At 48.5% G+C, this 14,619-nt stretch overlaps 1 protein-coding gene across 4 annotated transcripts in view; it reads right to left on the reverse strand.

The window, feature by feature from the left end:
* Positions 1-14,619, reverse strand: part of LOC142881842 (gamma-aminobutyric acid receptor subunit beta-3-like) — a 52,726-nt gene that overhangs the window by 19,712 nt on the left and 18,395 nt on the right. For 2 of the 4 annotated variants that reach the window (XM_076016214.1, XM_076016205.1), the window contains exons 2-4: positions 13,918-13,965; positions 12,049-12,140; positions 11,796-11,863 (exon numbers count right to left, since the gene is read on the reverse strand). In XM_076016214.1, coding sequence (XP_075872329.1) covers positions 11,796-11,863; positions 12,049-12,140; positions 13,918-13,965 — 208 coding nt within the window. Of the gene's footprint in view, positions 1-11,795; positions 11,864-12,048; positions 12,141-12,378; positions 12,516-13,917; positions 13,966-14,619 lie in introns of those variants that run through there. The other 2 variants (XM_076016232.1, XM_076016224.1) reach the window with 1 other exon arrangement.

A 14,619-nucleotide genomic window follows, 5' to 3' on the forward strand; every position in this document is an offset into this window, starting at 1 on the left:
AGCCAAACCAACCTGCACCGATCTGGCAACGGTTCATGTGGAGGCTTTGGGCAGGTTTTTTTTCTCTCCCCACAGGCAGGGTGATACAGAACGCTCAAAAATGAAGATTATGAATGGTGGGGGGAAAAACCCACTGCAGGAAACCATCCCAAAACCTTATCCTCTTGTTACGTAACTTTAACTCTTATGTGACTTGCGACATGCGTTCCGATGCAAGCAACTTGGCTGCTATTCACCCCCCACCAATCCCCGGATGCCTTTCCCAGGTTTGGTTAGCGCACTGAAATTTCAACCAGGAAAGGCTCTTAGTCAGCACAGGATCCAGATTGGCCGCACAGCGTGAGCTGGGGGGAAAGCGTGGTGGCACTGGCCACGAGTGTACAGTATGGTGGCGGAGGCGTTCCGGTTGTGCACTGAAATACTCGCTAATATTAGTAAAAAAAAAAGACAATCCCCCATTTTTTTAGGCATATATATTTTCACATCATCCTCTGTACATTTGTACATGGAAGAAGTAGGGTCGGTAGAACACGAGGGTTTACACATTTAAACATGGTTCGTTCTTTATTTTATTAATTTTGTTGGCAACATTTGCTGGTTAACTGTACATATGGGAAATTAAAGAAGGTTAAACAGGAAATAAACAGGATGATCATAAAGTATGAAGGGGAAGGATTAAATGAGCAAGTGCTTCTTTTTTTAAATGTTATGTTAATTTTATTTCTATTGTTCTTGACTGATTTGAGTGTTTTCATTTGTATTGTTTCTGTTATTTATCTATATTTGTATGACTCACTCGTGTTTGAAATAAAGCCTTCATTCATTTGTGAATGTGTTCTCTAAAAGCAACATGAAAATCCAATTGAACTTACGGTGCGACTCTGCCCCCGTGTTTTTTCCTAATGCAAGGAATGCTGCTTTCTTTTCTCACTTTAAGTAATTCTTAACCCCCCTCCCTCTTTTTTTGTTTTGCATCTTGCTTAGACAGTCTCTCTCACACTGAATCGAGCAGCCTCAATAATCTCCATGGCAACTAGAGGTGACGGGGGGGTGCCAGTTGAGAGATAGCATGAATAATGGCTGGAATCAATGACTCAATCAATCGGCCCGGCCAATAGTGTAAACGACCATTAGTGGCCGCCCTTGAGGAATGTACTGGTCGCCGGACCAATCCCATCCATTAGAACGCCAAGCACATTATATACATTAATAGGCAGTGCACGTATGTGAATGGTTGCGGTATTGTGTATCAGAATGAGTGATGAAACGGTTTTGTGTGCCATATTTTGAGAATACTTCAACGCTAGCTCGCTGCATAGCTGGATTAATAACCAGCGCGGTTCCACCCCAGGGCTCTGTCAGTCCTCCAGCTTTTACAGGGTTCATAGTAAAATGATTAAGCGTGGCTCAAGCGGGTAACCCAAGGGGTTACAACGCTAATTCTACGAAAATGTTTATTTTTCTCGTCGTGAGGGCCTCGCGAGCTTGAATGGCTCTGTAAATTTGCTCAAGATCGAGAGTTTCCCGTCGCCAAGATGTCCACTGAAATTGCATGTGCGGGTACAGCACTTCTGAGTTGTATTGTGGCATCCTTTAAGAATCTAGCAAACTTTAAGCCATGAGTTTTGTTGACCTTGAACCATTTTCTCATCCACTGTTCTCCAATCAACTGCCTGGCGTAATCCCGTGTTTGACCGCAAGGGCTTGTAGAGACCGACTGATAAGTCTGGCTAGTCATTGGTGCTCTGGTGCTCTTACATAATCAGCAAGAGGTTGACGTGTTTACAAATGTGTGGTTGTTCATTCATTCATTAGTCCCCCAACACTCACGCTTACTCACTCAACACATCCACGACCTTGCAACAACTCCTCAATCAGGAGTCCGTGCTTCATGCCATTGGACCGTTCAAAAACGTGCGCCTGCGGACCCCGCTTAAAACACTCGCCAGCATCGACGGAGTCAACGTAGAGCCAAGTTAACCCCGCCCCCCACCCTCCACTGCCCCATTTGCATTGCTTCCGCAGATGCACAGATGAATCACTGTCGGCTTCAAGGATCTGGCTGCACAAAGGGCAATAAATGTTATCAGTCATCACCCCATTGAGGCGGTCAACGTGGATTGATCCCGGCTCGGGGGCGAAAATTAAATTTGCCCATAAGAATGATCACTGACAGACTCAGATCCCCATCTTCAACCGTGGCCTCCATCAATCGCCACAAATGACTAGTATCTTTTGCGCTGCCTCGTTTTGACCCTTATCACATCAATTCTTTTGCCCCCAAGCCACTGCCAGCGCCACCACCGCAGCAGCCTCTCGTTCCCTCCCCCCAGGGCCGTATCACACCCGAGGTGTACATTTCCATACCGGCCGCCAGAGTATCAGCAGGTGGTCAGCCGTGGCAAGCAGCTCCGACGTGCAAAAAAAACAGGCGCACGCCCCTCGTAAGACATAAATGATTCAAATTGACTGTGTAGCCCCGCGCAAACACGAGCCAGAGCCCTCATCAATCTTTCATGAGGAGCAATCAAATGGAATTTCAGACGAGTTTGGCTTTGCATCACCTGCCATGGAGCTGGGTTTTTTTTTTTCCTTTGTTTTTTTTTCATCCCTTTCATTTTTACCAGGGAGGTGGGCTCATATTTTTCCACAAACCAGAACTATGCGATTATGAATTATTGACAACTCGGCAATTCCCATCACAGACCACGGATTCCCAACGGATATCCACTGCTGTTTGCTTATAAGCGTATGTTTTTCTGCAAAGTTTCCCGGCCTGTTTCCATAATGCTTTTTTTGCACTTGGCTTGAGGCTTTTATTTTATCTTGTTTTTTTGTCTGTTTTTCTTTTTAGCTAGCTAAAACATGTACCATTGGAAACATGGGAACTGAGTTCGCCAACATGAGCAAAAAGGCCTTGATGTGATGATATTTCCATCTTGTGACTGCTCTACGACCTGCCACACCGGCTCCAGACCAGTTAGCAGAAACAGTCCATGAAGGTCTTTCGATTCTTGCATTGTGAACGCACAACCGGTGACGGTGGCCTGGCGGACGGGACTTCCAGCAAGCCTCCTACTATTCAATTAACCCGGACTGGATAATCACTTCCATTCAGGGTGGGTGAGAATTCAGATAAGCAGCGGTTTCAGTTGCAAACTGACCCATATTCAATTTAATCCCCCCCACCCCCACCCCCCGCTCCTTTTCCTCACTGGAGCGCTAGCGCAGGCGACTGCTCCGCCGCGATAGCGCCAATATCAGCTAGCGCTGTTTGCATCGCGGCGTGCAGCCACACCCGTGGCCAACACAACGGCACAGATAAAAGACGCGCTAGCATCTTCACGGTGTTGGACGTTGGCATGAAATATTAATGGCGCGGCGGCGGACTAAACTTTGCCAGAAAACAAAAGAAAGTGCGGCACACTCTGCGCGAACCCCAACGCTTGGAGCCGAACTATTTGAGTCACTCCGATGTGATTTGGCCACGACGTCCCACCCCCGTTTCCCCCTGAGGCGGCCAATCACGGCGGTGCAGGGGGAATCCCTCTGTGACTTCCTGTATCCACCTCCCTCCCTCCCACACACCACCACCTCCTTTCCTTCTGCCACGGAATGTTAAAAACACACCGCAACCCCGCACAATTCCCCGGGCTCTGATCGAGAGTGGCCGCAGGGAGGGAGATTGAAACCCACACACACACACACACACACCCCTTCAAACTACCCACTAAATGACAGGGCTGGCCTTCAATATATAGGATAATTTCTTCACTGTCCTGCGCTTTATGATGAATTGCCTCATAACAGGACGAGAGGGGCGTTGCGGGCAGAAAATAAACAATGGCAATTGTACAAACATTGAACATTTGTCTCTTTTGTGTGCCACAGCTGTCGCAGCTCACATAATTGCAATTTTCTTTTTCTCTTTTTCGGTCCGAAACATGCTGAAGTCCATAACGCAAAACATCTCTCACATTCAGTCTTTTTTCTCTCTGTTTTCTTTTTATTTTTTTATGTGAATGGCTCCCCGAAAGTGTGTCATGTGCTTGAAATAACACACAGTGAGCGGAGGCGAAGCTCCAGGGTGCGCGAGGCAGGTTGATAGCCGTCTTTTCCCGTTGGAGGCACAAAAGACGAGGGACGGCTAAAAAGAACAGGACGTGGTTGGTTGTTTGCGGGTTGGAACACTGCAGAATCTGCTTCCTGTTTGGAGTGGGTCGCATTTCTGCCATCGTGGACGTTTCTTGAACTCTTGGACCAATATGTTGTGAGACTCGCAAGAAGATTGTGTACCTCTGTTGAGAATGTTCGGAGGTGCCGGGCCTAAATTGCTATGCAGGTTAGTCTCAGCATCATCTGAAGACCTTAACAGAGTAAATAAAGTCTGCAAATTCATATCGTCATCCACTTTTTTCTACCCTGCTCTCCATTATGGATAGTTTGGCTCACTTCAATATGACACTTTCCAATTTAATACCTGCCAAATCCAGTCAAGCCCATTTGGTCTGTTTTTTTTTTTGCGTGTTGCTGGAATAGCCTGCCCCCCCCACCACCACCACCACCACCACCACCACCACCACAAAAACATAGCAGGCCGCTTGCTAACAAAGTTGTGGCCTGCTGAACTTATGCAGCTACTAATCATATTCTAGCTGAGTCAGACGAGCTTTACAACTGAAACGCAAAACTTGGAGTCTCACAGTGGCTCCAGAGAGGCACATTTCGTTTGGCTACCACCATTGCACAAAAAAATCCTGCAGCATTCTGTTTTGGTACGGGACGAGGCAGAGTTTTGTCCAGTTGGTTACAAGGCTTATCACACCCTAAATTCTGATGAGTAGCAACTTCTCATCTGCCTCAACACTGTGCGATCCCTTCCAAAGCGAGGCTCTTTGGAAGACTCCAGGTGTTGTGCATGCCCCTAATGCACTAATTGACAAATCATAGCATAAACACGATAAACCTTAATCTAGCTCTAATCGTATTTCCTGTCAGTTTGATGCTAATGACGAGCGGGGAATGAAAAATGGCCTCGGTAATGGTACAATAATCAACGTATGGAAGGCGTCCTATCTCCTCTACCCTGAGGGTACGGTTTATATTCGAAATCTGCCAGACTCCTGCTCCCTCTGAATCTACTGCGTGTGTCACCATCGTCTGAGTCACCCTGTTGATTGATGACCCGTCCAATAACCCCCAATCATAAATCCTGTTAGGGGCGTTGCCCTCTTTTATTTGCAGCCCCCGTAACAGCCCGTGCGCCGCCGTGGGAGGAAACTGGGGGTCGACGTCTGTCATACTCCAATTCCCGCCATCCAATAAACGCGGCTTATTACCGTGCCGAGACGGAACGAGCGGAACGGCGCGGCTATCCTTTCTCTGCGTGTTTTGGCAGCGCCAGTCAGGAGGTGCCCGCGCTGCTTACTTCTAAATCTTTAGTGATCATCACTTCATCCTACAGCAGGCCCTCTCCTCTCCCGAGGCCAATTACGTTCCATCAGGCAGGAAGCCGGATGCTGGATAAAAGACGTGGGGGTATATTAAGGCACACTCAGTTGCGCGGTGAAAAAGATATGCTCTTTTTTTTGTTGTTCGCATAGCTGGAGGAGCCATATAGGCTAATTAGTGTGACACAGTTTGCGCATAGGCAACATCTGATTCCAAGATTCGCTTTATGCGGCTGAGTCAGCGGGGGTTTATGGGCTGTTGGTAACCTTCTAGTCTTTTGGGGTGAGGGTCACACTTAGCTCACAAACTTGTAGCGTCATTAACCCGCAGTGTCCTGATTTCTTATTTTCACCCCCAACCTGCATAAGTCTGCTGATTTGGACATTAGTGTAATTTGTCACCAACTGACTTCTTTATAGTCGGGTACGACGTCGCTGAGGTTCTCAGCTAAGCTAAGGGTTTTAGCTTAGCTTGTTTCAGCCTCAGGGCGGCAGAGGACTCTGCGCTGCCGTGCAACTGGACACCCACTGAATCGCTGTGCAGCAGAAATTACAGTAACTGCCTGCAATAGTTGCTGGGCACGAGCAATGCATTCAGAGTGTTGTCGCATTCAAAGCACAGCTGCAGTGGATGATGACGAGCCGGACCTGCTAGCTACCATTTAACAATAAAAAAAGAAGAAAACCTTTTTAATTAAAAGCATCATGCAAAATCAAAATCGATCAGCCGATCGAAGTAGCGATCGATCGCAGTCCAACTTGCAGCTGATGGTGAGAAACAAAGAGGTCTCACTTTGCTGTGGGATTTTTTTTTTTCTTCTTTTTTCCTAAACAAGCAAAAAAATAAATAAAAAAACAGAAACATTTGGAGAAAGAGAAAGCTTTTCACCTCTTTGTAATGACAGACTTTTTTTTTCTCTCTCTCTCTCTTTCTCTGACACCCACACGCAGCCGCGTGGGCGTGTGCATGACTCGCTCGTTCGGCCTGTTTCTGAAACCGCATTCACAGCGCAAAAACTCTGACCAGTCCTCCACAGCCCCTGTTTGTGAAGCTCCACTTTAACATTAATCAAATCACCCACCCACCCCAAACCCAAAATTACTGAATAAAGCGCTGGATGGGCCGAGAGTGGCACCTGTTTGTCAGCTGCGAGAGAAGGTTGTGCTTTTGAAAACAGGCGGCCCACGCGCTCCGCTCGCAACTCGGCAAATTAAAGTCTCCTCCGCTTGCATCAAACACTTTGATGCAAAACAAGCGTCTGGCTGCTTCTGAGTTTTCGTCTTTCGCGCGGAACCCCTCGTCCTCCTCCTGCTCTACGATCGATGCGTCCCTGTTGTCTCGGCACGCGCCTGCCGCACTTTCTCCCGAATCCGTTTCGCTCTGATCTCGTCCTGGTTGGATGTCCCTCGTCAGCCCAGGGCGCCCCACGCACACACACAAGACAACCCTCCGAGGTAATTAACGCGCCTTTCTCAGACACTGTTAGCATCTGCTTGTGCGGGAGACGACTCGCCGGGAGCCCAGACACTCAGCCGACCTGCCCTGCCAGGTGCCAGCATCCTGGACAAGCCAGATGCTGCAACTAAGAACATTAGTTTGTTAACATTTGTGCCTTTATTTTCTTTTTTTTTATCAGTCACTACAGTCTTTTGATTTTATTTTTTTCACCCATTGTCTTCTTTTGATCTTTTCTGCAGAACTCAGTCTCTCTCTCAAATTTGGGATCCCATCGTTTTTTATGTATGCAGCCCTGTTAATTCACTAATGGGGCTCCTCGATGTTATGGCACAGATCTCCTTTGAGTCTTATGCAGGCTGAGTAAATGAACCCCCCCATTGCTTTTCAAATAAAAATCAGTGACTATGAGGGTCATGGAGAATCAAAGTTGGGGGCCAACAAAGAGCTGAGTTGCCCGCTGGGAAGGGAAACATCACTGTAAAGCTGAGGGCAGGGTCCTTTTGTCTTGCATTTGCATATTCATATTTAAAATATGTTCTCAGAAGAAGTAGAAGAAGTGTATCTCACCAAATCTTCCTAACCAGCTCAGTCCAGCAGCACGGACGTCTAATTCTTAAAGCAATAAAAAAAGAAACAGGTGGGTGTTTATGGGCGTAGCGAGCCGCGACTAGCGCAATCTCGGGTAAATCCCAGGATTGTGCCACAAGTCCGAGGTTATTATGGCCCCGGATGACAGGTTCCCTCAAGAAGAATGGCGGCCAGCTGTAAAAGCAATCATCTGTCTTCGGCTGCGCCGTATTGATTTCCACCTTTTATTAATAGCGAAAACACAGCGTTATGGAGCTGCTTGCCGGCTCACTATCGAGTGCCAATTCAATCGAATTCTGCTTGTAAATTCGGCGAAAGATGGTAAATCCCGAGCGTGTTTGCGCTTCCTCTACTCGCGCAGTCGTGTAAATCACCAGCAGCGTTGATTATGATGCCTCTCAATACCGCTCAACACCCGTGAGTCAGGTGTAGGCTCCGCCCACTGACACCGCCTTACCCACGTTCCCAATTCAAAACCTGTGGAAAGTCCAATAAAGCGTCACTGTTTGCCGGGAGATAAACCGAGCGCTGATTCTTTGGGTTATTGTTTGTTTTTTTGCAGGAGGCTGTAAACTGAGTGATGGATGCACTCTTTCTTTGTCGCTCTGCAAAGTTTATGGATAAATAAAATGCCTGGCAGCTCCACTGGAGCCCAGGATAAAAAAAAAAAACCCTAAACATGGGTCTGACATGATGTTTCAAGAGCAAGAGCCACTATCATGTTTTCCTTCAGTCATCTGAGTATCGTGCCTTTTTGAACATGTCTCTAATTGTCTTAGAATATCTTAAGTAGATATCCTAGATATTTATTGACTTTGTTTCACCGTCATGTTTCTGAGTCACCTGTTTGCTCTTGAAAATATTGACTGCTTCCACTGTGACATATTCAGATTTCTGCAGCAACGGGAATTTTAAGGGTCTTGAAGCAGGAAAAAACCTCTTCGCATTCATTTCTGTTCTGCTCTTTTTTTCGCCCGGGGAAAGCTAGAGCGTCGCTTCAAGCTTAATATTTCGGCAGTGTTGTTTTTTGTTTTTGGCAAATCTCTCTGCCTCTGAGATTGCAAGCTGGGCAGGATCGGGGCCTCTTTCTTCAGCAAAGCAGCCTCAAACTTTTGTCATCATCCTTCTAATTACGCCTGTGGGTCACTCTGTTCGGCTGTTGAAGCGGATTTTAAAAGCTGGAGTTTTGAAAATTAAATGAAATGGAGGCTGGAACCCGAACGACTTGAAATGTAGCCGAGTCTCAATTTTTCTTATTCATTATTATTATTGGGTTTTTTTTCACGATGAAAGCGGAGGGCACGGCATTAATCGGGGACCGTGCAGTTGGTTGTTGCTCTGCGGACAGACTGTGGCGCTCTAGCCGTCGGAACAATAGCACTCGTTATCCAACTGCGTACGGATCGAGTCCCCCCACGCACTCAACCTCCCCCCCAACACACACACACACACACACCCTCGCCAGACTGTCCCGGCTCGGGATGAAAAGCACCCACCAAATGTCAGGCGCTGGTCGCAAAGAAGGGAGAGCGATAACAAACAGCCGGGGCGGGCTGATTATTTTTTTAATGTTTGTTTGTTTTTTTGGCTTCAGCACTGGATGGCAGCCAGTGGATTGTCCGCGTAACAAGCACAGGCAGGCAGGCACGGGCAGTCCCACTGCGCACTGGCTGTGATGAGGAATGGATCTAATTAATTATCGGTTTGAGCGTGATCTCAGCTGTCTGATCCTCTGGGCCATTGGACGCCTTTGTGTCCGGTCCAGCCAAGCTTGCTCACAAATGAAAATTAATGACTCCCACATTGGAGAAAAACAAAGGAGAGGGGGTTAACTTTTGGATTGGGAAGGTCGCTGCGTGAAAAACCTATTGACTATTTGCATTTTGGTTAACTTTGCTAGGCAGCTGTACTGGATCAAAATTTAGAATTGTTGGTCCATCCAAAGAGCCTCCAATGGAAAAGTGTTTGCACCTGTCGAATTGGAGTTTGCTTCCCTTCGAGTTGTCGCCAAACAAGAGGCCCAATCTTTTCACCTTCCCTCAAAGAGCCCCAGAGGAAGACGTATTCAACAGGAAGTGACGGGGAGCCAAATGAGATTAGCTTAGTGCGGGCTATTCTCAATGGACATCTTGTTTTCACTTAACTCCCACCCAGCTTCAGCAGGGCTTTAGCTGTGGTGTTAGCACACTGCGGCCCCGCCAACCGGACACATGGCCAATGATAATCACTCCTCGCAACCAGGGAAAGCTTAAAGTCTCAGTTGCCCGATTCCTTTGCAGGGTTTTTTTTTCTATTCGACGGGCATGCTTGAATGTAATTGAAACACCTTTACTATTTCAAACGTGGACATGCTTTTCCACAACAAAAAGATATTCAAATAAAATGATGTGTAATTTCCAGACTTTGATGCTGTATCAAAGTCATGCTTTCTACCCAGATTGGGGGGCATATGGGGAGGAGCCCTTGAAGTCGGAGTCAAGGGGTCACCCAGTGTGGAAAACAATCAAGTCATTACCATCGATTGACACCCACACACACAGAGTGAGAGAGAGAGAGAGAGTGAGACCTTCCACCTGATGAATAATGATCATCCACTAATGCACTTGCCTCCTCAGTTGGATCTGGCCAATGAGGAGCAGACGTTCACCAAGTGCGAGGAGAGACTCTAGCTGCGTTTCCATACCCCTAGAATTGCGCAAAACGTAAATATTGCAATTAAAAAATGGTCATGGAAACACCTAAACTAGGAAAACCTCTCAAATATTGCTGAAAGGTTTTGATGCTCTCGTGAGGTGGTTTTTCAGACGTATTGATATAGAGGTATATATCGCATTTACACGTCAGCAGACGTGACGTACAGGGTCATATGACTTCAAGTGAAAATGGCTTTATGTTTGGACCGAGAAGGAGACTGAATGTTTTTTTACATGTAATCAAAGAGAAAAATATAACAACCATTCTTGACAAACAAACGTAAACAAACCTAATTCTCGTCAAATCTTGCCTGAGAGATTTGACGAGAATTAAGCTTTAAGCTTTATGCGCTTCACAACATTCAATGGAAACACCTGCAAACCGCAATTGTACTTTGTCGAATGTTTAGAAATTTCGCTTTCATTTTTCGAAAAGCTGAAATGGAAACGCAGCTTCTGTGGTGTCTGAGCCGGGGAGGGGTTGTGAACCGAGGCCCCCCGGACTGACCTGAATTTGACTCCACGAGCGCTGCAGCGCGTTTAGCCGCACTTGCTAAAAATCAGCACCCCCACCTTGCGTTAGCCTTTCCATCGAAGCGCTGGGAGAAGGGTCGTCTTTCCCAAACAATAGCTGGCTTTCAGTCATGTGGTTATGATGACGCGCGAAGTTGGCACAAATTTGGATATTCAGAGAGTAAGTCGATGGAGGAAACTGTTGATGAGAGGCTATATTGTACAGATTATTGCCAAGATGTCAAAAACCCAGCTCGACAGCTAGATGGTCGCTGTAGACACGGGCATGAGCAGACTCGGCTCCAACCGATCGCCAACCAAGGGTTGAAATCCACATTTTCGACAGTGTTGTCCTGTGAGCTTTTTTACACTCCTCTCCTTTGTGAACAACAACCTTTGGAAAAAACTTCTTGGTTAGAGCAATTGGAACGACCCTTAAAGAATGCAAAACATCTGCCTTTTTTCTATGAGACAGATCCTCAGCGACAGACCTCCACTTTCACTTCCTGCCCTCCGTCTGAGCCACAACCTATCCAGGTCACCTCAGGTCTGGCATTTTGAGACACAACAGCCTGGAGTCGCTCCTCCTTCCCCAACGCTGACACCGACGCACACCTCGACACATCCTCCGGCTTCAGGAATTAGCAAATCCAATCAGCGTGCTCCTCCCCCCATCGCACGTTCCTTCAAACACTGTTAACTTTTTGGCTGCCCTGCAGGTTAACGAGCACAGACTTATCAGCGTCCAGACACCACCGACCTCCCCGACGCCCCCCAATGATGGCGAGGACCCACTTGCTGCAGCTTTCTTTTCCCTCTTCTGTTCTTTCTCCGGCGTTCACCCTCCTCCTTATTTATCATCGTACGTGTGCCGGCGCCGTTAATGCGGCGCGCGAAAGATAAAGATGTTTTAGTGCTTCCAGGAAACCCAACCCATCCATCTCGCCACCGGCCGCCGTAATGGTTCAGGAGGAGGGAAGTGGGGTGGGTGGGGAGCGGAACTGGATTTACATCAGCAGCTTCCGTGTACGGAAGGGCAGCGTGTTAAGTAGATGGACGGATGGACAGACGGACGGCGTCGACATCACTCACCATGTTGACTTCTGACACCATGTCGATGCTGGCCACGTCTATGCTCATCCCGACCGCAACGGGGGCCCCTGCCAGAGGTTGGGCACCATGCAAAAGAGAAAGAGAGAGAGGGATGTCTGAGTAGTTTACACTCACAAACGGCCTGAAGGCTTCACACCTTTGGCCGCATGAGAGACAGGATGGCAGCAGAGGGGAGGGGGGGCATGCACGGTGTCGAGAGGTAAACATTGGAGGGGTGGGGGGGGGCTCTTACCTCCAAAGTCTGGCCTCAGCCGGATGTCGTAGCCCTTCAGTAGTTTGTCCACCGTCTCCTTCACGAAAGACATGTTGCCCGGTTCATTGACGCTGCGGGAAGGCGGGTGAAGGAAGGGGTGTCGGGAGGGGGGGGCGTAGAGAGAGAAAAAAAACATAAGACAGAGGAATTGCTAGGTGGTGGTGGTGGTCAGGATGGGGGTGCGGAGGAACACCCCCCACACCTCCTCGGCGGCTTCCGAATCAGTCAGCCGGGGCGAATAACCTTGACTCCCATTTAAATGACACATGTGACTTGGATGAGAAATGGGGGGGGGGGAGCCCCGCTTACCTTTTAGCGCAACACACAATCGAACCGACAACCAGTGCGGAAAAGACGCGGAATTGGCGGACCCTGTGCAGCGCGATCATCACCCCCCACCTTGTGTTGCTTCTTTATGGGGAAAAAAAATGTTTATCCTCTTTCTTGGTGTTGAGCCACAACACGCTGGAGAAAAAAGGGGGGCAGGAAAAATATGATAATAATAATCCCCAGCCGGCGCCCCCTCCCGCTTTATTCAGGAGTAGAGACGGATCCGGACGCTCCACGATTCAAGCGTAAATCCATTGATTGCGCCGAAGAGGAGAAAGTCGGCAGCGAGGAGGAGGAAGAGAAGGAGGGGGGGGCGGGGGGGGGTTTGGATGAGAGGAGGTGGTGGGTTGGGGAGGGCGCGAGAGGTAGTAAGAGAGAGAGAGCGAGAGAGAAAAAGTGAGCGCCTCGGATGGAGTCAGATATGAATTATGGGGGCTGACATCGTCCCTCGTACGCCGCCGCCGCGCGCGCGCGTCTCCCGCCGCCTCTGACTGCCGCGAGAAGGACGCTCGCTCGTTCGCTTAAGCGCGGCAGCCGGAGCGCATATTGATGAGGAAGGTGCGCGTGTGCGAGGTGCGCGGAGGGGGTCTATACGGCTCAGGGATGCTGCTGGTGGTGGTGGTGGTGGTGGAGGTGCTGGTGGTGCTGGTGGTGAAGGCATTCGGCTCGTTCAAATAGACGGAGCTCAGCACACTTCCACACTGTAAAAAACAAAACAAAACTGTGGAACTGTGAAAAAAAAAAAAATCTCTTGTTCTTTCAGTCTAATCTATATATTTAAAGGCCCCATAAATGTTTTTAGTCTCCCACGTTTTGACGAACACGTGTAATGACGGTGCTTCTGCACTTAAGGTAAACATATATAATGTTGTTTATTTATTTATCTGTTTGTTTATTTTGGGGGGTGCTTAAAATGGGGGTTCATGTCCCATGACAGAAACAAACAAAAAAAAAATCTAAATCAAGCTATAAATACTTAATGGTTTAATTACAAATCTTACATTTTTCGGTGGTGTATTTCAAAATCTCAGCGGCCTCTGCACAGAGAAAGCTTTTTCTTTTTTCTCCCTCTCTTTTTTCCCAAGCGTGTGACAGGAGCCCGCTGTGTGCGCAGCGCAGACATTTTTTACAGCGCTCCTCACACCATCTGCGCCAATCCCCTCCCCGCGTGTTTTTCTGTAGAAATGGCGGGACCCCGCACACTATCGACGCGAGACAGGCTGCATTTATCAGCGCATTAATCGATGCCGGTGATTGATTAGCCCCTTTAATCGCATATAATTACCTCACCCTCACAACCCCCCCAATCACCCCCCACCTCCATCCCATTTCCCCCCTTTAAATTTTACCTCCAAAAACGCGCCTCGCTTTAAATAATTTCCGCTGATGAATAGCGAGGAGAGGTGTGTGCGTGTGTGTTTATGTATGTGTGTGTTGGGAGGGGAGGGAGGCAGAGCAGAGCTGTGCTTGCCCGCGACTCTCGCAGACGTGTGCGCGCCCGCACACATAGATACGCACCTCGTGTCATAGATGGCGATCAACTTCTTGTTTCCGTCAACGGCGTTCCTGTGAGAGGGGGAGGGGGAGGAGGAGGGGGAGAAAGAGCAATGACGTCATTATTGAGGAGGAAATCAAGCCTCTGGTCATTGAAATCATGATGTGTGTGTGTGTGTGTGTGTGTGTGTGTGTGTGTGTGTGTGTGTGTGTGTGTGTCGAGGGGGGGGGGGTCATCCAGACATCCGGGTGCAGACTTAACCTCTTATGAATGACTGGTTTCCTGGGGGGGGTGACGTTTCGTGCACATTGATTGACTCGCGCGTATGTGTATTTGTTTGCTCGCCACCCCCAAAATTTCTTCTCCAGAGCTGCAGTGAACAGCGCGAGGAGGGTACAGCAGGGCAGGGCAAATATTGATGGGAAGGGGGCGGGGGCATCAGCCTCGCACGCCCCACACAAACCTGGCCTCGAACGCGCACGCACACTCATGCCCGCGCACACACTTCCACTCCGTTTCACATCAAGCGCGTCAACACTGCGGGAGCTGTCCTGCGCCGAGCCTGGTGCTGAAAGCAGCCTTCCGGGGGGGAGAGAGGCGCAAACGCCCGGGTGTTGGTGGTTGTTGTTGTTGTTGTTGTTGTGGTCGTTGTTGTTGTTCAATCTCCCCCACCACCGCCCCCACACCCCACTAACGCTTACCGGTGTCGTGCGGCTTCAAAAAAA

This window comes from Nelusetta ayraudi, unplaced genomic scaffold (assembly GCF_046127955.1).
Source record: "Nelusetta ayraudi isolate G7.1 ecotype Tasmania unplaced genomic scaffold, CSIRO-AGI_Nayr_v1 ptg000006l, whole genome shotgun sequence".
In the NCBI taxonomy this organism is placed as follows: Eukaryota; Metazoa; Chordata; class Actinopteri; order Tetraodontiformes; family Monacanthidae; genus Nelusetta; species Nelusetta ayraudi.